Here is a 22,762-nt window from a genome sequence, read left to right on the forward strand (position 1 = left end):
CCTGTTAGACTTGTTTTCATCCTGTTAGACTTGTTTTCATCCTGATGTCGACCCCTCATATGTTAATTTGAGTTGACCAATGATGTTGCTGTTGCTATGGTTCCCTATTATGTAACCCTGTGACCCTATAAATGCTTGTTGGAAGAATACCAACGGGGGCTCATTCTCACTGGAGTAGTGAGTCCCTCACTGGTGCCTTCGACATTAAAGAATCCTCTTGCTATTTGCATCCATTGGCGTGGCTTATTGAGTCTGGGGGATCCTTCCCTGAACCCTAGAAATTAGGGTCTTTCATCTCCACTGGTCGTCAAGAAAAGTAGTGAAAAAAAAAAAGTGAAGACTGAGCCTGGACCCTCTCTGGCTCTCCGCAGAGCTTGGCCGACCACGCCCACCTCCCTTGCAGGCAGCAGACGTTAGGCCCCGCCTTCCGGTCCCGCCCCTTCCGCTGGCTGGACGCCGACGTCCGGTTGGCGTGCACGCCCGCGCATCCAGCCTGTTCGCAGCGAGCCAGCCAGTAAGCACCGTGGAGATTGGGCTAGCCGCCGAGGCTGAGGCCGAGTCGGAGCCCCGGTAGGTAGCAGAGGGAAGCCGCCAGCCCCGGGAGGGGGCGGGTCCGACGGGTGGCAGCCACGAGCGCTCGCTTTGTTTCCTCCGGCGGTGCCGTGTGGGGCTGGGGGCCGGGTCTGCGCGCCGGACCACCGCCGAGCGCGGGATTCCGCGGCCCAGTCTGGTGCATTGTGCGCGCCTTTTTTTTTTTTTTTTTTTTTTTTTTAAAGCACGTATTTGTAGCTGATTCTGGGGCAAACAAGCGCGTTTATCGTCGTCTTGACAACAAACCTGCAAAATCAAGTGTATTTCCCCTGTACAGCCGTGGAACCGAAGGAACGAAAACGTTTACCACTGGGAAAGGATGGAAAATCCGAGGTTCTGGCCAAAGCCTCTGGGCTTTAGAGCTGTGGGGTCGGACCCAGTTTCGATTTTTGAATCTAACCTCTGCCTTTTCCAATAGTATGTCCTTCCTCGCCTTGCCTACCCTCAGTTTGCTCATCTGAAAAGTGGGAACGAAACCCATCTCAAGCTCGGTGGTGGATGCAAAAACGGCATCTACCATCTTATTTTCAGACCTTGTTTTTCATGGCCCCCCTCCTCAGAGAAGCTAAAACGGTCTCGGGACGTAGCCAATCTCCCACTCAACCCAGTAAGTTAAGGGCCTCACAGGAGCATCCAGGCCAGTGTGATCTACATACAGCAAGATTTCGGCCCCAGATGAAAATTTAAATACATAACGCTAAAAAATTGAGGGCCTCAGAGTACCTGACTCCTATTTTTTGCTTCCCAGGGGAGGCAGAGACAGGCATTTCTGGAGTTAACGCTAAGGAGTGTTCACTGCTCCTGTGTGACCCTGGGTTCCAGGGACATTATTACCTGGTTACACTTTCCCGTTGTGTTACGGTTTTAAAGGTGATACATTGAAGTTTCGAATGGTGTACATTTTGGGTCTTCTGTGCGTGTATTTTAACCCACAGCTTGTTAAGTTGGGTGCTGACCCCAGGGTTAACTGAATGTGAGGTCTGCTGAAAATACGGCAACAGTGAAATTATGATCGCGCAACAATCAGTCATTTGTTCAGAATCCAACACCGAATAGCTTATGTGTTTCTGGCAGCGTCTGTCAGAATTCACACTTGACCTCAGCACAGCCTTGATTTCCCAGCACAGAATGGACGCTTGCTTGCTTGTACACAGCCAAGTCTTTTCCCTGTTAACACAAACAGTGATTCCTCACTCAGCATGTGTTAAGTGAGTTATCTTTGGGTAAGGTTGTGTTGTTAGGATGTTTTATCTTACCAAGCGTGGTGGAGCACACCCATTTTTTTCTTTATTTTCTTTATTTATTTACTTATTTTTGAGGTGTGGATCTCGATCTGCGCTGGCTTCCAAAGGTTAAGGATGATCTTGAACTCCTGATCTTCAGGCTTCCACCTCTAAAGTGTTGGGGTTCCAGACACATCCATGACACATATTAAGTTATTGCAAGTCAGGATGGAAGCCTTTTAATAATCTCAACCGTTACCACTAGATATGTATGTCCGTATGAATATCAGCTTTTTAAGTGAAGCCAAGGGCCGAAGTCCAGTAATCCAAACGTCTAGTCTTGGGAGGTAGAAGTCAAAGGAACAGTTCAGTGTGATTCTGGGATATGTAGCCATTTGGAAGTCAGCTTGGCTACATGAGACCCTGTCTAAAAAAACCAATTAACAAGAAATTTGCTTTGTTTCCAGGGCCTATTGCTTGTTGACCAAGTATACTATATCCTTAGTCCAAGAATATGATTTTGTCTTTTTTTTTTTTAAGTGGGTGTTTTGCCTGAATGAGTGTTTGTGCCGTATATGTATGCTCAGTGCCCATGGAAGTCAGAAGAGGTCATCGGACCCCTTGGAACAGGAGTTATGGACAGTTGTGAGTCACCATGTCGATGCTGGGATTTGAACCCAGGTCCTCTACAAGTGCAGCCAGTGCTCTTAACCACTGGGCCTCTCTCCAGCTGTTGAACAACTTTTATAAAGATTTAATTAAAATATATTTTGAAAGAAATTTTTTTGGGAAATTTGTTACTATTAGTCAGGGTACCCCTGGCACTTGGGAGGCTGTTTTGAAGGCCAACCTGGTCTACAGAAAGAGTTCCACGACAGTCAGGACCACATAGAGAAATCTGTTACTTTTAGTGCATCTTAAAATTGTTATTTAATTGGAGAAAATTAAACACTACAGTAGAAGATGCCCTGTTGCTGTTATTTATTGACTGGTTGAGAAAGGATCTCATTGCTCAGGCTGGTGTAAGGATTCTCTCATCTTTGCTTCCCTATCTCTGGGATTAGACAAGCCACTGTGCCTAGCTAGCTCCCTGCCTGTATTAAAATGGCAGAAATAGTTCATGGGGGGAAAGTATGGGGATGGAATTTGTAAAATGCTTTGATCAAACAATGCTGTTTCCAAAAGAATGTGTCTGAAATTTGTAATTATTCCCAGGCTCCAGAGCAGCTCAAAGCCTATGGTTCAGTTAGGTAAAGCCCTGATGTTTCTTTATGTAAGATAGGGCTTACGAAGAATCGCTGTTTGGTCCTACTTAGAAGGTCACATTTAAGAGGGAAAACTATTATCTTAAAAGTCCATGTGTTTTCCACAAATGAAGGTTTAAAGGGAGAAAATATTGTCTTGGTGCCTGGACAGATGGTGCAGAGCATCTGAAGAGGGATTGGATTTATAGCAAAAGTTCAGGCTGGCAGTGAACATGTGACTAGCTCACTTCAGGTTACCATAGGCCCTTGGATCTAAAAACAAATACATTAATATATCCTACAAACGGCATTAACTTCATCAAGAATTCATAAAGAATGGCCATTTGTTTACAAACCTTTGCTAAGACATGGACTGTAATTACAAAAGTTTGTTTATATTCAGACAGGGTGGTTCTCAGGATGAGGTTTAAGCAGAAAGATGATGCTATAGTTTTGATTGAGAAAAGAACTAATTTTGTTAATGTTTTTCATTATGACTTAGACCTTCCAAAACTTGTAAGATACTGTCAAAGAACTCAATGATTTAAGTATGTGTCCTCAAGGAAGAAACTGTAACATCTAATGTTACAAGATAAAACGGAAAGTTTTACCTTAAAAGATAACATAAGCCAGGAGGTGGCGCTTGCCTCTAACCCCAGGAGGCAGATCTCTGTGAGTTCCAGGCCAGCCAGAACTGTTACACAGAGAAACCCTGTCTCAAAAAACAACAACAAAGTTAAAGTGGAAGGACGGAGTGGAAGATGCTTATTTAGAAATCTCCATAACTACAGACGATTTTAAGTTAAAAAAAAAAAAACCTAATGAAAAATTTGATTGTAAGAGTTACAATTGATCATCTGAAGTCCTTGGACAGAGTTGCAAAATATTCGTTTCAGTTTTTAATTCTAAAAACTATATTGGGTTTATATGGTCCATAAATATATGGTCCATAAATTATTATCCTTGCCATTGAAGTTCAGTTCCCAGGTCTGGGTAGATGGCTCAGGGGGTTAAAGCACTTACTTACTGTGCAGACCTGAGGACCTGAGTTTGAATCCCCAGCTAGGCATGACCATATGCCCAGTGCTGGAGGCAGGGGCAGTGGAGCATAGCAGGAGGGTCGTTATTAGGGCTTGGTGCCTAGCTCCAAGTTTAGTGAGAGACCCAGAACAGGAGTAAAGCAGCATGACACAGCCAGGCACCTGACGTCCTCTGGCCTCTGCATGTGCACACACCACATTTAACACTAATTATTAATTTTTTAGATTCAGATATTTGCATGGATGTTTTGTATGCATGTACATCTGTGTATCAGGTGTGTGTCTAGGGCCTCAAGAAGTTAGAAGACTGCATCGGATCCCTGCAACATGGATTGCCGATTTTTTTTATTTGTTTATTTATTTTGTATACAACATTCTGTCTTTATGTATGCCCGCAGGCCAGAAGAGGGCACCAGACCTCATTACAGATGGTTGTGAGCCACCATGTGGTTGCTGGGAATTGAACTCAGGACCTTTGGAAGAGCAGGCGATGCTCTTAACCGTTGAGCTGTCTCTCCAGCCTTTTTTTTTTTTTTTTTTTTCCGAGACAGGGTTTCCCTGTAGTTTCTAGAGCCTGTCCTGGAACTAGCTCTTGTAGACCAGGCTGGCCTCGAACTCAGAGATCCGCCTGCCTCTGCCTCCCGAGTGCTGGGATTTAAAGGTGTGCGCCACCACTGCCAGGCTGAATTGCTGCTTTTTAAGTTCAAGTTCCAACAATTTCTAAAATGGCCTTTAAAAAAGATGTGGCTGTGGTGGCCCACACCTTTAGTCTGTCCCAGCACTCGGGAGACAGAGGGAGGCGGATCTCTGTTGTGGGTTCGAGGCCAGCCTGGTCTACAAAATGAGTTCCAGGACAGCCAGACTGTGTGTTATGCAGAGAAACCCTGTCTCAAAAAACCATAAAAAAGAAAAGAAAACTGGCCAGGTCTGGTGGCACACTCAGGAGGCAGGTGAATCTCTTGAGTTTGAAGCTAGCCTGGTCTACATAGTAAGTTCCAGGGCAGACAGGTCTGCGTAGTGAAACCCTGTCCCAAGAAAGCAATAAATAAATGAATAAGTAGAATGCTCTTGTGCTCACTCCTGCCCTTTTGTGCTGTGGTGTGTGGAAGCATTGGTAATTTCTTTGGTTTTGTTTTCCCTTGCTAGCATCACACTTTTCCTGCCTGTCTGCGTGTTCTGGGATTTGAACTGTGTGCTATCACCTAGCTTAGCATCGGTTATCCTAAAATCAAGCTACCAGTCAACCCCAGCACTCAGGAGGCAGAGGCAGGCAGATCTCTGTAAGTTCGAGGCCAGCCTGGTCTATGAGAGCTAGTTCCAGGACAGGCTCCAAAGCTACAGAGAAACCCTGTCTTAAAAAAACCAAAAACTAAAACAAACAAAATGTTCATGTCCTGCTTATCAGCCAGGATTAATTATTTAGTAAAAGTAGGCAAGCACATCCATTTCATTAGCATATCCATTTGTTCACATCCTTAATAAATGGTAACATTTCAAATAAATAATAAGAGCATGGGCAGGAGAGATGGCTAAGCCATTTAGAGTGCTTGCTGCTCTTCTAGAGGACCCAGGTTTGGTTCTCAGCACCCAGTTCAAGCACTGCTAACTCCAGCTCCAGGGGATTTGACACCTGTTCTCCATGGGGACCCACATATGTATAGCATGTTATACTTCCAGAGTCTACACATAAAATGGAAATAAATATTAAAATGAGGGTTAGAGAAATGGCTTAGTGGATAAAAGTGTCCGCTGGCGTGCGCGCGCACAGACACACACACACAGTCTGCATGGTGGGAGGAGGAAGCGGACTTGGAGCAGTTGTGAACACACTTGCATCCAATAACATTTCCTGAGTAACTGGGTGACTAGTAGGAAAATATTGATTGTGAGTGGCAGCAGTGCCAGGATAGGTCTGGGAGACGATGAAAGGTTAGACATAAGGCTGACAAATCGAAACTAGGCAGGTCCATTGCTGTGGTGTGCTGGTAGGGTCCTGGATTCCCTCCAGGTTCTCTTTTAAACAAAACAAAAACAAACCAGGACCTGGAGAGATGGTTCTGCAGAGAAGATCAAATGATACTTTTGCAGAGGACGTGGCTTTGGTTCCAAGAACACACATCAAGCAACAGCCATTTGTAACTCCAGTTCCAGGAGACCTGATGCCCTCTTCTGGCCTCTGAGAGCTTCAGGCATATATGTGTACATATGTACATGCAGGCAAAACAGTCATATACATAAAAGAAGAATTATTTTAAAGCAGCTGCTTCGTATACATAGGATTTTATCATTTGTTGAAGATTAAAGCAAATTTGCATACTGATGGGTAGATATGTTTATTTTTAGACAATAATTTAAATCTTGGAGGCCATAGAGATGGCCCAGCTGATAAAGGTGCTTGTTGTCAAGTCTAACAAGCTAAATTTGGTCTCGTCACACTCCCCCCGCCAAGTCGATAAATTTTAAACTTTTAAAAATTGAATCTTGGGACAGAGAGATGGCTCAGCAGTTAAAAATGCTTGTTGCTCTTACTGAGGATTCAGGTTTGGGTCTCAGTACCCTCAGGGTGGTTCACAAGTATCTGACTCCAGTTCCAGGGACCCTGATGCCTTCTGACCTCTGGACACCAAGACACATGTGGTATGCAAACACATAATATATAAATCTAACAGAAGCAAAAAATCTTGGCTAAATACTTGAAATACCTGTAGGATGTAGAGCATTTTCAATGCTTTTCAGAGTTTATCATTCATTTAATTTATTTTGAGACAGGTCAGAGGGTCACTTGCAGAGGAGAGGTGGTTTTCTCCACCTTGTAAATCCTGGGGATAGGACCAAGGTCGTCAGGCCTGGCAGCAAGTGCCTTGACCATCTAACTTCCCTGCCTATGTCTCCCTCTGTTTTAGTTCTGGGATTACCAGTGTGAGCCACCACACTCGGTTTATGCTCTGCTGGGATAGCACCCAGCCCTCCGGGCATGCTAGGCAAGCACCCTACCAACTGAGCTATATCTCCAGTCCTCCACTACTTTCTCCATCATCCTGTATGTACAGTGAGAACATTACAGTTTGTAGCATGCACTAAACCACGTGTTCAGGTACCGCTTGTTGGTACTTTGCACTGTGCATGTAAGATGAATGTTTATGTTGGATATCCAGGACGAGTGGTGCAATGAAGTTCCAGGAGTGCTGCAGTATGGATGAGCACCAGAAACGCCTTGGATCCATTTTTATTCATGGTGGCCATTGCACATTCATAATTTTCTTTTACTGCTGTCAAATTTTGTTGCCCCCATATTCAGTTATACTGCTGTTGGTGGGTTGTTAGTCTGGGCTCTAGGTGTGAGACAGGTTACAGTAAACAATAGGCGTGCCGTCTATTGGGTGGGGGTGGGTCAGTAAGTTTAGCAGCCCGCAGAGCAAAGCAGGGTGCTGTTTATACTTTAGGACAGCAAAGCAGAGAGTTTGGGGAACGCTTTCTTTTTTAAAATCAGTTTTGTTTATAAGGTGTGTGTGTGTGTGAGAGAGAGGAGGCGCATGTGCAGGTGTGTGCTCAGAGGTCAGTCTGAGGAGTTGGTTCCCCTACAGGGCTATTCCCCCAGATTATCAGCTTCAGGCATGCCAGGCATGCCAGGCAAACTCTTTGACCTGCTGAGCCTTCTCCCCGAGGAGTGCTTTCTTTGCCCGGAGCTGCAGAGGAGCAAAGTGCTCAGCTTGGTCAAGTAGCTCTGTGACCAGCAGGAGGCTAGCTAGAGGAGGGATGATGGGAAACATGGGGTGGGAGCGTCCTGTGTCCACGAGGCCTGTGAAGGACTCTGCAAGGTCTTGACTTAACACTGGAGTGGGTTAGGAGTTCCTGGGGAGTTTTGAGGGCTGTTCTGAGCTGACGCTGGCTGGACCAGCAAGTTTGATCTCAGGAGTTCATGGTGGCAGGAGAAACCCACTCCCAAAAGTTGTCATGTTACCTCCACACTCAGTCTGTGGCTCTCTTCCTCTGCACCGCACTCCCTCAGTCCCTTCCTTTCTTCCTTAGGCTCTTGCTGTTTTGCCCAAGCAAGTGGGAAGAGAGGAGGTTTCAGTGGTGGTGACATCACATTCTGATTTGGGAAGATGAAGTGACCATGACCTCTGTCCTCTCATTAGTTCTGACAAGACTCCTGTGAGAAGTCATAACTGATCCCATTTTTTAACTCAATTAAGGGAAGTTCTGAATGCAGAAGGAAATTGCCCAAGGTCCTTCTCATTACAAAGCCTTTTGGAGTGGGTCTTCCCCATGACCCGTTTTTCTACACTAATGTCTACACAGTAGTCCAGTCCGTGCACACCCTGCCATTCATTCCTAGCTGCTCCTTGGTGTGCTGGCTTGTACTGAGAAGAGATCATCTCCTCCCTTCATTTGGTGTTGGCCATGGACAGAAGGAAGAATTAACCCCTCTTGCCACTTCCTCCAGGTAATGGGCAGCTCAGAGGAACTGGCGACTTAATAGACCTATCGGAAAGGAGAACTTGAACTCCCGGTTTAAACGGCAAACCCTCACCAATAATGACCGATTAGGAGTGGGGGAAGAGTATAAAAATAGCACTTAACAAACAATGTACTTTTTCAGTCATTGGTTCTACAAGAAAATAATTGGGCCCCAAGACAGGACTGACTCGTTTTCATGTATGATTATATTGATCATTGGAGGAAAACAGATACAACCCTTTTGGAAAGCAATTGAAGGAGAGAAGTGGCCAGCTGGTCAGACATGCCCAAAAAGTGAGCTGCTCACTAATGAGCAACCAGTAGAAGAGGGCCTCACATGGTATCTTCAGTAACCAAGTAACATTTCCTCCTGATCACCCCACCCCAGGAATGATTTGCTAACAGTGATCCCCATGCAGACCAAGGCTAATTCTAGCCTCTGGTTTGCTATTTACAGGAGAATGAGACCCCAAATGTTTACCTTCCCCTTCCCTGGGCATGGTTGTACACACCTGCAGTCCAGTGTTCAGGAGTGTTGTGTAGGGAGGATTGCTGCAAGTTAGAGGCTAGCCTCGGCCGCATTGGGAGACCACATCTCACAAACAAAAGAAATATTCCCTCTATGGAATGGTAGGTGCCCTTAGTTCTAAATTACATATGAAAAAACTGAGTCAAAGATTAAATAGTGTTTTTTTTAAACAATGGGTCAGCCTTTTTTTTAAAAAAAAATTTATGGGCCGGGCGGTGGTGGCGCACGCCTTTAATCCCAGCACTCGGGAGGCAGAGGCAGGCGGATCTCTGAGTTCGAGGCCAGCCTGGTCTACAAGAGCTAGTTCCAGGACAGGCTCTAGAAACTACAGGGAAACCCTGTCTCAAAAAACCAAAAAAAAAAAAAAAAAAAATTATTTTATGTGCATTGGTGTTTTGCCATGGGTATCAGGTCCCCTGGAACTGGATTTAACAGACAATTATAAACTGCTGTGTGGGTGCTGGGAATTCAACCCCGGTCCTCTGGAAGAGCAGTCGGTGCTCTTAACCCCTGAGCCATCTCTCCAGCCCAAGATTAAGTAATTTAACATTGTCACATATTAAATGAGACATGGAACGTCACTCACTATGCTGGAGATAGGAACAAATTAGATGTGGTTTGTGGCTTTGTGGAATTTATCTGTCACTTAAAAGTAGTCATGCACAGGGACTGATAATTGGCTCAGGAGCTTGTCTTGGTCTCATAGGGGACCTAAGTTTAAGTCCCTGCACCCAGCTGCCTGAAACTCCAGCTCCAAGGAGATCCAGTGCCTCTGGCCTCTGCAGGCATCTGCACTTGCATGCTCATAATTCAATCAAATTTTTAGAAAATAGTCATATACAAAAACTCACACGTTAAAAGTACAAAACAGGAGTACATGTGAGGCAGAGTGAGTAGGCTGTCAGCAACGCCTGGCGTCTGGTAAGGAACAGGGCTCATCTGTAGCAGCCCAGACACCTCAATGACTTATGTCTTGCTAATTGGAGGCCTTAGCTCAGACAGACCTCTCTGGCCCCTCCCCATCATTCCTGGTACTACCATTTCCCCATCACATTCTGTGTGCTCCACCCCAATCCAGCTTGTTCATTCGGCAGGGTCAATGAACTGTACGTATGGGATGATAAAAAGTCAGGCATCAAGAGTTATCAGGAGCAGCATGCATGGTGGCCTTGAGATGGAAGAGAGGCTGTTTGGCCAAGGAGTGATTGAGGAGTTCCAGAGACCTTTGTGCACAGCCCTGAGGGAATGGAGAAGGCAGGGGCGGTTTATGCAGAAAAGTGCTCAGACTAACCTTTAGTCCTCTCAGCTTCCAAGAAGGAAGTAGGGACTGTTGGGTCAGGTGTCAAGGCTACAGGATCAGCCTGTGGTATTAGGTCAGCAGTGAGGCAGCCCACTCATTTCCAAAGAAACCAGAGGACGGTCCAAGGAAATTCTTCCCAAATCTCCTTTGTCTTCTCTGGGGTGCGGGACCCAAGAGGGAATGTTAGAAGGGCATATTGGAGTAGCTTGCTGAGAGAGCCCACTGTTTACAGAGCACAATAGAATGGAGCCTCCTCTTGGGTCTTTGGGCTCACAGAGGATTTGGGATGTAGACGCTGTTGTCTCAAAGCCTTTGCTTGCCTTTTTCTTTGTATCTGAGCCTCTCCCCTGACATGACAAGCGACAGGGAGGAAGCATTGGATGTAGCTCTCCTGGGAACAGTCCTGCTCTTCTGGCCCTGGCTTGGCTAGTGGAGCCCTTACTGAACTCCTGGCGCTAGCTTCCCGTTTCCCTTCTCTGAACCTTTAGCTATCCTCCAGCCAAGCTAGTCTGAGAACAGCCTGTGGTCTTGCAGAGGAAGAGAACCAGGCCATGGTGGCCCATCTGGTAAAGGTGCTTGCTTGCCAAGCATGGCAGTCTGAGTTAATTCTCAGGACCCACATGGGGGAGAGGACCAGCCTTTAAGTTGTCCTCTGACCTCTACATATGCACAGACATACATATAACTTTTGTTTATTTGAGACAGCTCTAGCTGTCCTGGAACTCGCTATGCAGACTAGGCTGGCGTCAAACTCAGAGAAATCTGCCTGATTCTACCTCCTGAGTGCTGGGATTAAAAAGTGTGAGCCACAGTGCCTGGCCAATAGATGTAATTTTTTTGTGTGCTTGTTTTTCAAGACCAGGTTTCTCTGGAACAGTTCAAGATGGTCTCAAACTCACAGAGATTCACCTGCCTCTGCCTCCTGAGTGCTGGCATTAAAGGCGTGTGCCACCACTGCCTGACTATATAATTTTTAGGAAGAGCGACCAGGGCCTCCATTGGTCATGGCATTTCTTGACTTACCAGCTGAGCATTTTTGACTGTTTGCAGGAGAGGAGGAAATTGTGTATGACACAGCCTCCCTCAGGATCTGACGTGCTGGGCCCTTTGTGTGCAGGCCTGGGGACTAAAGCCCAGAAAAGATTAGGCCTCTGGGGCTCCATTGTTGGTCATTCACAGAGCACTTACCCTCTGGCCCAGGTGTCACAGCTCCTTGAGGGCACACAGGCAGCTTCCCGTGTTCATGGACAGGGACCCACGCCTCTCTATGTAGCCCCTAGCCTTTCCTCTTAGCCGTGCTTCCAGTCTGGCTGGTTTCTGTTTAGGTCTGGAGTCCATTCTGGGTTCTACGTCTGTTTTATAAAGCTTTGCAGAGGACTCAGATTTGACCAGACTTAGGGGTGGTTGTGAGGTTCTGCTTCAGCAGTGGTTCACCAGGGGAAGTGGGGTAGATTCTGGGAAATAATGGCTTGATTGGCAGCATGGACTGTTAGAGGTGGGGGGAATGTCGACAGGCTTGAGTGGTCCTTGGAGGATTTGGTATAAGCCTGGCTTTCTGCCTTTCTCTACTTTAAATGGACAGTGGGCTCCAGCTGCAGCCTCCTTTCTTGGCACAACCTAATCTCTGGACAGCCTAGAGTGCAAAGGGGCTTTTGGGCCAGGCCAGGGCCAGTGTCACCTAACTGTTTCTGTTTCCCACTGGTACTCTGTTGCTTCCAGCTGTTTTCATTTGTTTCGGTCTGTCTCCGGTTTTCCCACAGGGCAAGATCTGTAGTTTCCATGGGTTGTCTGTGAGGTCCCTGCACATTGCTATAAGCACACAGAAGCCTCATCAACAGCTGGTGAGGGACTGAAGGGCTTGCTGGACAGGAGCAGCTGAATCCTGTCCATCCCCTTAAGCCAGCAGCCAACCCCTCTCCGTGCATGTATTCCTCTGTCCCCTCGGCCTTCCTTGTGAAGGCAGTGTGTGGCTGTTTCCACAAATGCAAGTCCAAGGCACTGGGAAGGGTGATTGTTCATTTGGTTGCTGTAGTACCCTGCACTTTACAAACACCCTTCCTCCCTTTCTGCACAACAAAACAGAGGATAATCAAGAAATCAGCCAGTCAGCCACTGGGAATGATGTACATAGTTACTTTTTTTTTTGTTTCTCTGAGTTACAATCCTAGCTGTCTGGAACTAGCTCTTGTAAATCAGATTGGCCTGCCTCTGCCTCCCAAGTGCTGGGATTAAAGGTTTGTGCCACCCCCCCGGCAGGTGTGTGCACTTTATAATCCCAGTACTTGGAAGGATCAGGAGTTCAGGATCATCCTCAGCTATAGTGAGTTCAAAACTAGCCTGGGCAGGTCTCTTCCTTTGTTCTTTACTATGTGCTGCCGTGAATAAAGAGCTAGGGTCTATTCTGAGCCCTGCCATACACTGGAATTGCTGAGGCTGCTCTATCCCTAGAGATTGGATTCCATTCCATTCTCAGGAGGGGTCTGGGCAGCTCTGGGGATGGGTTGAGGTCACCTTGGCTAGGTGGTCTTCCAAGTCCTTTCAGCTGAGTCTGGCAGTCGGTGGCTTCTCTTGTGGGACCCTGGCCCTTTCCCTTTGTTCAGATCCCACTCCCCTACTCGACTGGTGTTCCGGAAAAGAGATACAGACCTTGCTTGCTTTAGAGCAGGACTTCTTAAAATGTTCCTATCTAAACTTACTTCTCACCAGAATGTGACTCTGGGTACATGGGTATTGGTGGCAATAATCAAGAAATGTACTTTAAGGGCCAGCAGGATGACTAAGCAAATGAAGGTGCTCAAACACTTCTTTGATATACACATGACGGAAGCAGATTTGCACACCAGTGGATGCACTGTTTTTACATAAATCTTTAACTCTTTGGTTTTAATGTGTGTGATTTGTCTGAATATACGTATTTACACCAGGTGTGTGCCTGGTGCCTGCAGAGGCCAGAAGAGGGTGTCAGATCCTTGGGATTGGAGTTATAAGTGGTTATGAGCCACCATGTGGGTGCTAGGAATCAAATCTGGTCCTCTGCAAGAGCAGCATCTGCTCCTAAGCCCTGAGCCATTTCTCCAACCCTTTCTTGCCTTTTTGAGACGGGACCTTGCTATGTACACAGGGCTGGCCTCAAATTTGTAACAGTTCTTACCCCTTTGTCCTGAATGCTGGGATACAGAAGTATGCCACACCAAGCAAGAATTAAGTCAGGGTTGACTATTTGATGGTATAGGATGTAGATCACTTTGGTGTTTTTCAGAGGTGATTGATACTTTAATTTCCTGGGCGTCAATGCTGCGAACACCGTTTCACCTGAGTACATAGTATAAAATGGGGTAGGTATGTTTAGGACTAGTTCAGAAGTTGTTGGAAATTTTGACTTAATTCTGCCCAAATTCATTTCATAATTTTAAAAAATGAAACTCAAGTCAGCAACTCAAATAGCAGTTTTTAGAATCAAACATTTTGGTAATATTCTCCAAAGATTCAGTAATATGGTATTTAAATGCCAACGAATGACAGTAGGAAAATACTCTATTTTTTTAATTAAACCGCTGTGTTTCCGTGTGAGCAGAGCATTCTGAGCGCGTAGGGAAGCACTGCAGTTCACAGCACAGCGGTCTTACACGGGTGTTTCAGGCAGCGTTTGCTGCTATTGGAAAGTGTCATGGCATGTGTGGAGACATCATGGCATGGGCAGGAGCTGCCAGAAACATGTTGAAACCATTTTGTGAGTTTGTTTTAAATTACTTTTTAAAAAAATTGTGGGCCGGGCGGTGGTGGCGCACGCCTTTAATCCCAGCACTCGGGAGGCAGAGGCAGGCGGATCTCTGTGAGTTCGAGGCCAGCCTGGTCTACAAGAGCTAGTTCCAGGACAGGCTCTAGAAACTACAGGGAAACCCTGTCTCGAAAAACAAAAAAACAAAAAAACAAAAAAACAAAAAAAAAAAAAAATTGTGTGTGCGTGCGCACACACGTGTAGAACTCAGAGGACAGCTGGTGAGTGTCAGTTTTCAGTCCTCCCGCCGTGTGGGCCCCAGGCATCAGCCTCAGGTCGTCAGGCTTGGTGCAGACACTGACCTGCTGAGCCATCTCACTGGGCCCCCAGCCCTTCTCTTGTTTTGGTTTTGTTCTCTGTTAGAAATAGTCTCACTCCGTAGTCCACGTTGTCCTGGAACTCACCACATAGCTCAGTCTTCTTGTCCTTAAGTCCTAAGTGCTGGGATTATAGGGTTGTGTTGTCACACCTAGTTGAGAAGCTGTGTTTGAGGGACATTGGAGACATGGGAACCAAGACACTGATATCACATTCTCTGTCACAAAGCTTCAGCTGAATGGTCTAAGTTTCTCTTATACAATTGAACCCTGTCCTTAACTCCCTTTTGTTGAAGGGAGACTACCTATCTTCAGGGTAACTTTTAAAATGTGGCATTCTTTAGTTGCCTCTCTGCGCCCGTGACCCGTGTGAGAATGAACTAGGCAGATGTAAACTTGTAGGTTGGTTTCTTGCTATCTGTACCACGCAGAAGTGGCTTCTGTTTGTGTCTTCAGGAGAGGCAAACCCATTTCCACGTGAGTCAGGCAAAGTGTAATTAGGACAATAAATCTGCAAGTTAATGAAAGTGGTCCTGACAGATTTCAAGCCCTACTAAGAAAAACATATATTCACACTAAAAATAAAAGTATATATAATATATATATATTATATATACATATAAAGTATATATATAAAGATTTAAAGAAACTGAAAATAGTGGCGCAGACATTTATTTAATCCCAGGTACTTGGAAACCTGAAGCAGAAGATAGCAAGTTCAAGGCCTACAAGGACACATGAAGGAAGCCCCTGGGGAATAGCTTATTAGAGCAGTACTTGCCTAGCATGCACCAAGCCCTAACGTCCAGCCCACACCAACACACAGCACTGGAAATTTCTTCACAGAAACAACCCCAGAGCTCCCCAAGCCCAGGACTGGGCCCTGCCTAACCTGCTGTCTCCCGTCCCTCAGCCCTGTGGCCCCATGCTGACCAGGCCTGGATGTCTCTTGACAACAGGTTTTTCCAGCCTGGTGGAGCAGCTGATTGGCGAGTGTGCCGGCTGTCCAGTGCTTTCTGGCTCCTTCTCTGCTTGTCTTCTCTCTCCTGGGAAGATGTTCCTGGTGGGCCTAACGGGAGGCATTGCCTCAGGCAAGAGCTCCGTCATCCAGGTGTTCCAACAGCTGGGCTGTGCTGTGATTGATGTAGACGTCATTGCCCGCCATGGTGAGTTGGGGGGGGGGGTGCTGAGTGCGGTCCCTGTGCTTCCTTTCTTCCACCAGCCTCCTCTTTATCTTGGGGTGTTCTGAGAGGGAGCCGGTCCTGACCAGCTTGCCCTTAAGGCTCTTCAGCTTATTCTTCGCTCTCCCTAAGAGTTTGTCCTCCCAAACTCAGCTCCATTGCTGGCTTGAGGGATTCTGTGTGCTCTGCTTATTCCCTTGGTTTACTTTGGCTCCATTTGAAGGAAATAGTCCTGGTCCCCCATCAGTTTGCCTCTAGTCACATGGGGTCCTCTGGAGTGACCCATCCTCTTCACGCTGCAGTCGTCCAGCCAGGGTACCCTGCTCATCGGCGTATTGTAGAGGCCTTTGGCACTGAAGTCTTGCTGGAGAATGGTGACATCGACCGCAAGGTCCTTGGGGACCTGATCTTTAACCAGCCTGACCGTCGGCAGCTCCTCAACTCCATCACCCACCCTGAGATCCGCAAGGAAATGATGAAGGAGACCTTCAAGTACTTTCTCCGAGGTGAGACTCTAAGCTTGGACGCAAAGCCTTTCTGTATTTGAAGTGGTTCAGGGTAGGGGGTTGGTTATCTAGGCTGCTAAGTTTACACTTTTTATTGGTACTTCCCTCTGCAGGAGAGATGGGAGGGCAGAGAAGCTAGCCTAGGTCATGGAAACTTCCTACCAGCCTCTGGTATATATGGCCTCTAGTCTGTGTCCCTGAGTAGAAAAGGCCTAGTGCCCCCCCTGCCCTGTCAGCCATAGTATGGGGACTATCTCCTGGAGAGCATTTCCTGGGATTCATTTTGGTTGTCTTCAAGTTTTCCCACTGTGTCCATGGCTAGGCCCCTTATCCTTCACGACTCAGATTCTTTTTTTTTGGTTTTTTTCGAGACAGGGTTTCTCTGTAGCTTTGGAGCCTGTCCTGGAACTAGCTCTTGTAGACCAGGCTGGTCTCGAACTCACAGAGATCCGCCTGCCTCTGCCTCCCGAGTGCTGGGATTAAAGGCGTGCGCCACCGCTGCCCGGCACGACTCAGATTCTTGTATACAGGGTAGGGAGCTTCTCCCTGATGCTCTCTGGTCAATACTTCCCTCTAAGAGAATGTGATGAGAGCATCTATACTCCTGACCCAAACCTACCCCTCAGTCCCTGGAGCGCTGGGAAGGCTGGAGCTGGCTCCTGGCACCTGCTGCTCTAAACCCCCTTCTGCTATTTGTCCCTGAGACACTTTGCCTCAGCCATCTTTCTTCCTCTACAAGAAGAGTCTGTACTCTGCCTCTGTCCTCCCCCAGTGTCTGCCAGGCCATCGTTAGACCCCTGCTCCCTCTGCCCACCCTGCCTGGCCGAGCCCTTCTGCCTTTCATCCCTGCCCTTTGCATTGCTCCCAGGCCAGCCCTGCGTAAATGTGCCGGGCTGCAGGCACCCGTAGCTTCCCCCTTCTGAAAGTAAGCGTTGAATAATGTCACCAGCTCCAAAGCTCTCCTGTTGTGTCATCTACCCAGCCTCCCACCTCCCCAACCACCACCACTTAAATAAAAGCCAGAAAGCTCTTTTCAGTTCGATAAGGTGAAAGATGGGCGACAGCTGTGGCTTCCACAGCCCCAGCTTCTCCCTGATGAGTGTAACAAATACAACTGTCAAAGTTGGTATAATCAAACGTCAGATAAGATCACCAGCTGTTGGGGAGGTCTCTGTGTAGGTAGGCGGATGTCTTAATAGAGTCAGGACAGTTTCAGGGCTTATCAAGTGGGGGAGATGTGACAGCTGAACAGCCCTTTACCGTTGAACCAAAGAACTGGCTTCCAGCTCCCAAGAGGGACCCAGGAGAAAGGACAGGAAGGGGGGGGTAGGGACGGAGAGGAGCAGGAAAGGGAGATAAGAGGCCCGGGAGGATCCAGCCTTTTCTCTGGCTCTGAGCTGGAGAGGGTGAAATGGGAGGTAGAGAGGATCGATGCCAGCTTCCCTCCTCCCAGGAACAATAGCAGTAATCCCCATCATTTGGGGGGCACTGGCTGAGGGGTTTGGCTGCTGCTTAGTGTCGTATGCATTTGGAGCTCGTGTAATCCTGCCCATCACCCTGTGAAGCCGGTGTTGCTTTCATTCATTACACAGATTAGTTTGTTAAGGACCTGCGGTCACATGGGGCACTACAAACTTAGGTGTGTCAGCAGAGCTCAGGAACCCAGTGCCCTCCTCAACCAAGGCCGTTCTTAGGGTTCCTGGGCCACAGATTTACCCTGACCACCTAGTGCCCTTTGCATTGTGCTCTAGACCTCCACCTGGTCTGCACAGACCCTCCCAGCTCGTGGGTGCTGCTGGTCCTCGTGAACTCCTCGCCTCTACCTTCTCACTCCAAATATCCATGTCTTCCCGGCTTTTCAAAGCTAGTGCAAATACCAGTCCTTCTCCAAGGTCTTCCCTGGTCAGCCAGCCAGAAGTTATTTTCTCCAGCATTCTGCTCTGAATGGCATCGGAACTGGCTGGCACTCAGGGTATGTCTGTCCTTGGAAGGTCTCTCATCTGCTGGGGCATTCTCTATGGCAGGGACTGGTCACAAGCATCCTTCCTGGTGTCCTTGCAGAATTGAACTTGGGAGTTTTCCATCCTCTCCCCAGGGTACCGCTACGTGATTCTGGACATCCCTCTCCTGTTTGAGACCAAGAAGCTGCTTAAGTACATGAAGCACACAGTGGTGGTATACTGGTAAGTGTGGAGCTTGGCCTGGCTAATAGGGACTGGAAAGGACAGCTAGGGTGAGATGTGCCTGGGACACATCCCTTGCACTTTCCCCATGGAGTGGCCAAGGCACAAAGTGAGTTGGGGTAGTGGTGCCCAGGCTTACAGAAACCAACTTCTTTCTGTACCTGATCCTGATGCCCCTGGGGCAAATAGGAGTTGAGTCCCCAGGCATCACTAGTGTTTGGAAGGGCTCCCCCTGCTGGCCATTGAAGACATTCTGGGTGAGTTGTCTGGTTTTGCTCCAGCACCTCCCCACACAACTCAGTGACTCCCTTCTTCACCCTAGAGCACTCCACAGCTTTCCAAACACTCCGTGTTTACAGCCTCATGTTCTCACTTCAGCGTGGAGTATTCATGGCAGAGGGACACTCCTGAGTTATAGAGGGACAGTGGAAGTGGAGGCAGTTGCAGAATGTGTTGGCGATCACCCATCGGTAGCACCCATGAATAGAGAGCAGAATGTGTTCGAGATCACCCATTGGGAGCACCTGTGGGCAGAGAGCTGTGTGGATGTAGCTGTCAGAAGAACCTAAGAGCTTTCTTCTCAGAATTCCCCAGGACAGGAAGCAAATCAGAATCCAGGTTTGGCAAACAGGAGAATCAAGCTGCCAACAAAATGAGTCACCCCCCTGCGGGTGAGAATAGACAAAGCCATGGGGTGTCTGCTTCCCAGAAACTTCCCAGATGTCACAATGTAAGCAGATATTTGGGTGGGCCTTGACTCTGCAGGTATTTTGGGCACAAGGTGGTTGTCAAGGGATGGATGTGTGGGAGGCTCCTAGTACCCTGGGATGCTCAGTGCCCTGAACATTGCCATATCCTTACCCATATCTCTCATGGGCTACCACTCAGTCTGAGCCCCCTGAGCCTGGCAGTCTCGCTGTAGGGCTGCGGTTCCCCACATAAGCCTTCAGTCTCTTCCTTGTTTATTTTTTGTGGTGATGAAGACAGAATAGAACCCAGGCCTTGCCCATTTAAACCAAGTGTATCCCAGCCTCTCTGGGCTCTTCATTCCATTTGTGGAGGATGCCAGCTGAGACCAGGAGGGCCCTATGAACTCCTTGGATTCCCAGTGCTTTAATGGCAGAATCAGGCTCGGGAGATGACTCTGCGGTCAAGAGCACTCACTATCTAGAGGACCCAGGTTCAGTTCCCAGCACCCATATGGTGTTTTGGGATATTTATAACTCCAGTTCCGGGGGTACAACTCCTTCTGGTTTCTGTGGGCACCAAGCACATCCTTAATGCCCTTATATACATGTAGGCAAAATACTCCTAAAATAAATCTCTTCAGAGAAACCCTGTCTCAAAAAGCCAGGAAAAAAAAAAAAACTCTTTAAAAAATTAATCTAGGGGCTGGAGAGATAGTTCAGCAATGAAGAACACTGGCTGCTCTTCCAGAGGTCTTGAGTTCAATTCCCAGCACCCACATGGTGGCTCACAACCATCTATAATGGGCTCTGATGCCCTCTTCTGGCCTGCAGGTGTACATGAAGGCAGAGCAGTCACATGTAAAAAAGTAAATTAAAAAAAAATAACTAGCTGGGTAGTGGTGGCACATGCCTATAATCCTAGTTCTGAGGAGGCAGAGGCAGGAGGATCTCTGTGAATTCAAGGCCAGCATGATCTACAGAGCTAGTTCTAGGACAGCCAAGGCTACACAGAGAAACTCTGTCTCAAACAAACAAAAAACTAACAACAAAAAGTCGGTAGGGATCAGCAAGGGGGAGGTTAGATTGTTTGCTTGTCACCGAAGGCACTGGGCCGTGTGACCCATCACGGAGCAGTTCCTCAAGAGTGATTGGACCTAAATGTGATCCTGAATGTTCTTAAGAAAAAAATTGGCTTGTGAAATGAGTAAAGAAAAACAGCCACCAGCAGAGCCCGGCATGCGCTGCCACAGCCCTAGGGAGGCTGTTGGTGCCTTTGCCGTTCCATCGGGGAGGCTCTCGGTTCCGCACCACACCTTTGGAAGAGTGCACTCCCAGGCAGCTGCCAGCCAGCCCCATCTCTTGTAGACTGCCCAGCCACAGACGTGCCGTGGCTAGGGCTGGATGTGTTCTCTGCCATTGTAGCCCCTGTATAGCGAGGCTAATGTTCATAGAGGAGACTCACTACCGTCTGGCTTTGTTCTGTTCTCAAGTTCAGACAAAGGCCTGGAGTGGTAAACATCTTCCCATTTTATAGAGGGAAACCCCAGGCCAGTGGACAGACAGACCTGGACGATAGAAAACAGCTGCTACAGCCCATCCCCCCTGCTCTTGTTGGGCGTCTGAGGTGGCTGATGGGGCTTAGGGTCCTCTTCTCCAGCACCCGTCTCAGCCTGGCAGGGTGGCTGCAGGCAGGAGAGGGTGTTTCCAAAGGGAAGATGCTGTCCTAGCCTATGTCCCAAGCTGGGCCTGACCTCGCTGTCCACTGCAGCGAGGGAGGCTGGGGTCCACAGTGCACTTTTGCCCTGTCCTTAGTGACCGAGACACACAGCTGGCACGGCTGATGAAGCGGAACAACCTGAGCCGCGAGGACGCAGAGGCGAGAATCAATGCCCAGCTGCCCCTGAAGGACAAGGCCCGCATGGCCAACCACGTGCTAGACAACTCGGGCGAGTGGAGCCTCACCAGACGCCAGGTCATTCTCCTGCATGCCAAGCTGGAACGCTCCATGGAATATCTGCCACTGAGGCTCGGGTTCCTGACGGGCCTAGCAGGCATTGCCAGCCTCCTGTACCTGCTCACCCGCTACCTTCTCCCTTCTCCCTAGTTGGGTACAGCATGGCAGCAAGCCCTAGGCCTCCTCCTTGGAGACCTAAGTCAGGTACCGTGTCCTCAACACTACATTCACCCTGATGCTGGGCTGGCCCTGCTCTCGAGTGCATACAGTCTGAACGCAGAGCAAAAGGAAGCCCACGGTCAGGTACCCCTTCCCACCCTCCCTAGAGCCCCACCACCCCCATAGTGTCCCCTCAGAACAGTATTCACGATGGCAGGGACACAGTGGTCTCTGTGGCCATCCCCCTGGCTACAATGATGTAGCCAACAGTTTCTTGGGCTTGAACCTTCTTGGAGCATCTGCTCCATCATGACCACAAAGTCCCTAGTGGACCACAGCAAATCCTTCTAAACAGAAGGCCTTCAAACAGAACTGTCTGCTGGGTTGAAGCCTTTTGCCAGGGTGCAGTTTGACTCCTGTCTGGGGGATGCTGTGGCTAGTCCGAGGCAGGGCCCTTTGGAGAGACCCAGCTTCTGCTGGGGCTTTACTCACAACTTAGCCACCACCTCCACTGCCTCTGAGCCCTGTACTCTCCTGCATTCCCTGGTTCCCATGCTATCTGACCTCTGTGCCTTCCCCCAGATGCTCCCTGCTCTGCAGTACCTTACCCCTGGTGGCCCCTGGTCAGGCACCCCATGTTTTATCTTAATCCATAGTCGAATAGTCAACAAGAAACTGGCTTCTCCTAGGCGGTATCCTTGTAGATGGCAGGTGTGACTCGGCTCGGCTCTAGTGTACTAAGCCTGCTCTCCACTGGTGCTCAATAAATGGAATTGGTCGGAAATGTCCACTGAATTCCCCTTGGCCTCTGTCACACTGAGGAGGCCAGTAGAGGTGCTGGGCAGATCACATCCGCTCACCCCATAGATCTGGTTTTTCTTCCCCACAGTGTCTGCGGACCTGCTGGTGCAGATCTTGTTCCCAGCAGTCCAGGAAAGCCAGATTTGGGTGGGACTGACGTGGGTGCGGCAGTGACCATTTCTAACGCCCCCTCTCACAGAGCTGCTTAAACCTCAGCTGCTCATTAGCTCCCTGCACATTTCCAAGCAACAGAACGGGGCTGTAGGGAGGTGGAGGAGGGAGCGGGGGCTGCCCGCTCCCTCAATTGGGTGGGGTCCAGCAGAACCTGACAAAGAGAGAAACTGTGGACTCCAGCAGACCCTGCGAGCCAATGATCAAGGAAATGATTGTTTCCTGTGGCATTCTGGACACACCGTGTGCAGTAAGTACATGCACTGCAGGGCAGTGGGGGCATTGGTCTGGGTCGTACAGGCTCTGAACTGCACAGCTGAGTCTCCTCTCAGGAGGAACAGCAGAGCCAGTGTTGGTGCCCAGTTCTGTCTCCTTGCCTTGCTCTCTGCGTGGTAAGTTGAGGACAGTTTCAAGCCCGTTGTAAACCATGACATTCAAACAGTTACTTCTTTCTTGGCCCAGCTCTCTAAATTTGATGCGAAGGTGGCAGAGCATTGGTCTGGAAGGTGTGCAGAAGCCAAGGCAGTTATGCACTGGCTCTGATAGCCCTGCAGCTGCCCTCCTCAGGAAAAAGACCCCATCCCTCTCCCACCCAGTTTCCCCCAAACGTTCTCTTGTCCTGCTCCTTGTCCCAC

General features: G+C 48.4%; 1 protein-coding gene across 1 annotated transcript; it reads left to right on the top strand.

The window, feature by feature from the left end:
- Positions 1-450: 450 nt before the first annotated feature.
- On the top strand, positions 451-21,943 carry Dcakd (dephospho-CoA kinase domain containing). The gene is made up of 5 exons (XM_038326904.2): positions 451-570; positions 15,443-15,649; positions 15,967-16,170; positions 18,266-18,353; positions 20,855-21,943. The coding sequence occupies exons 2-5, from the start codon at positions 15,538-15,540 to the stop codon at positions 21,144-21,146; spliced, it is 696 nt and encodes a 231-aa protein (XP_038182832.1). The 5' UTR covers positions 451-570; positions 15,443-15,537; the 3' UTR covers positions 21,147-21,943.
- The last annotated feature ends 819 nt before the right edge of the window (positions 21,944-22,762 follow it).

The sequence above is a fragment of the Arvicola amphibius genome, chromosome 4 (assembly GCF_903992535.2).
Source record: "Arvicola amphibius chromosome 4, mArvAmp1.2, whole genome shotgun sequence".
Classification (NCBI taxonomy): Eukaryota; Metazoa; Chordata; class Mammalia; order Rodentia; family Cricetidae; genus Arvicola; species Arvicola amphibius.

Coding starts and splice junctions, on each gene's coding strand:
- Dcakd (XM_038326904.2), top strand. CDS start 15,538: ATGTTCCTGGTGGGCCTAACGGGAGGCATTGCCTCAGGCAAGAGCTCC. Junction 16,171..18,265: donor CTTCAAGTACTTTCTCCGAG/GTGAGACTCTAA, acceptor TCCTCTCCCCAG/GGTACCGCTACGTGATTCTG. Junction 18,354..20,854: donor CACACAGTGGTGGTATACTG/GTAAGTGTGGAG, acceptor CCCTGTCCTTAG/TGACCGAGACACACAGCTGG.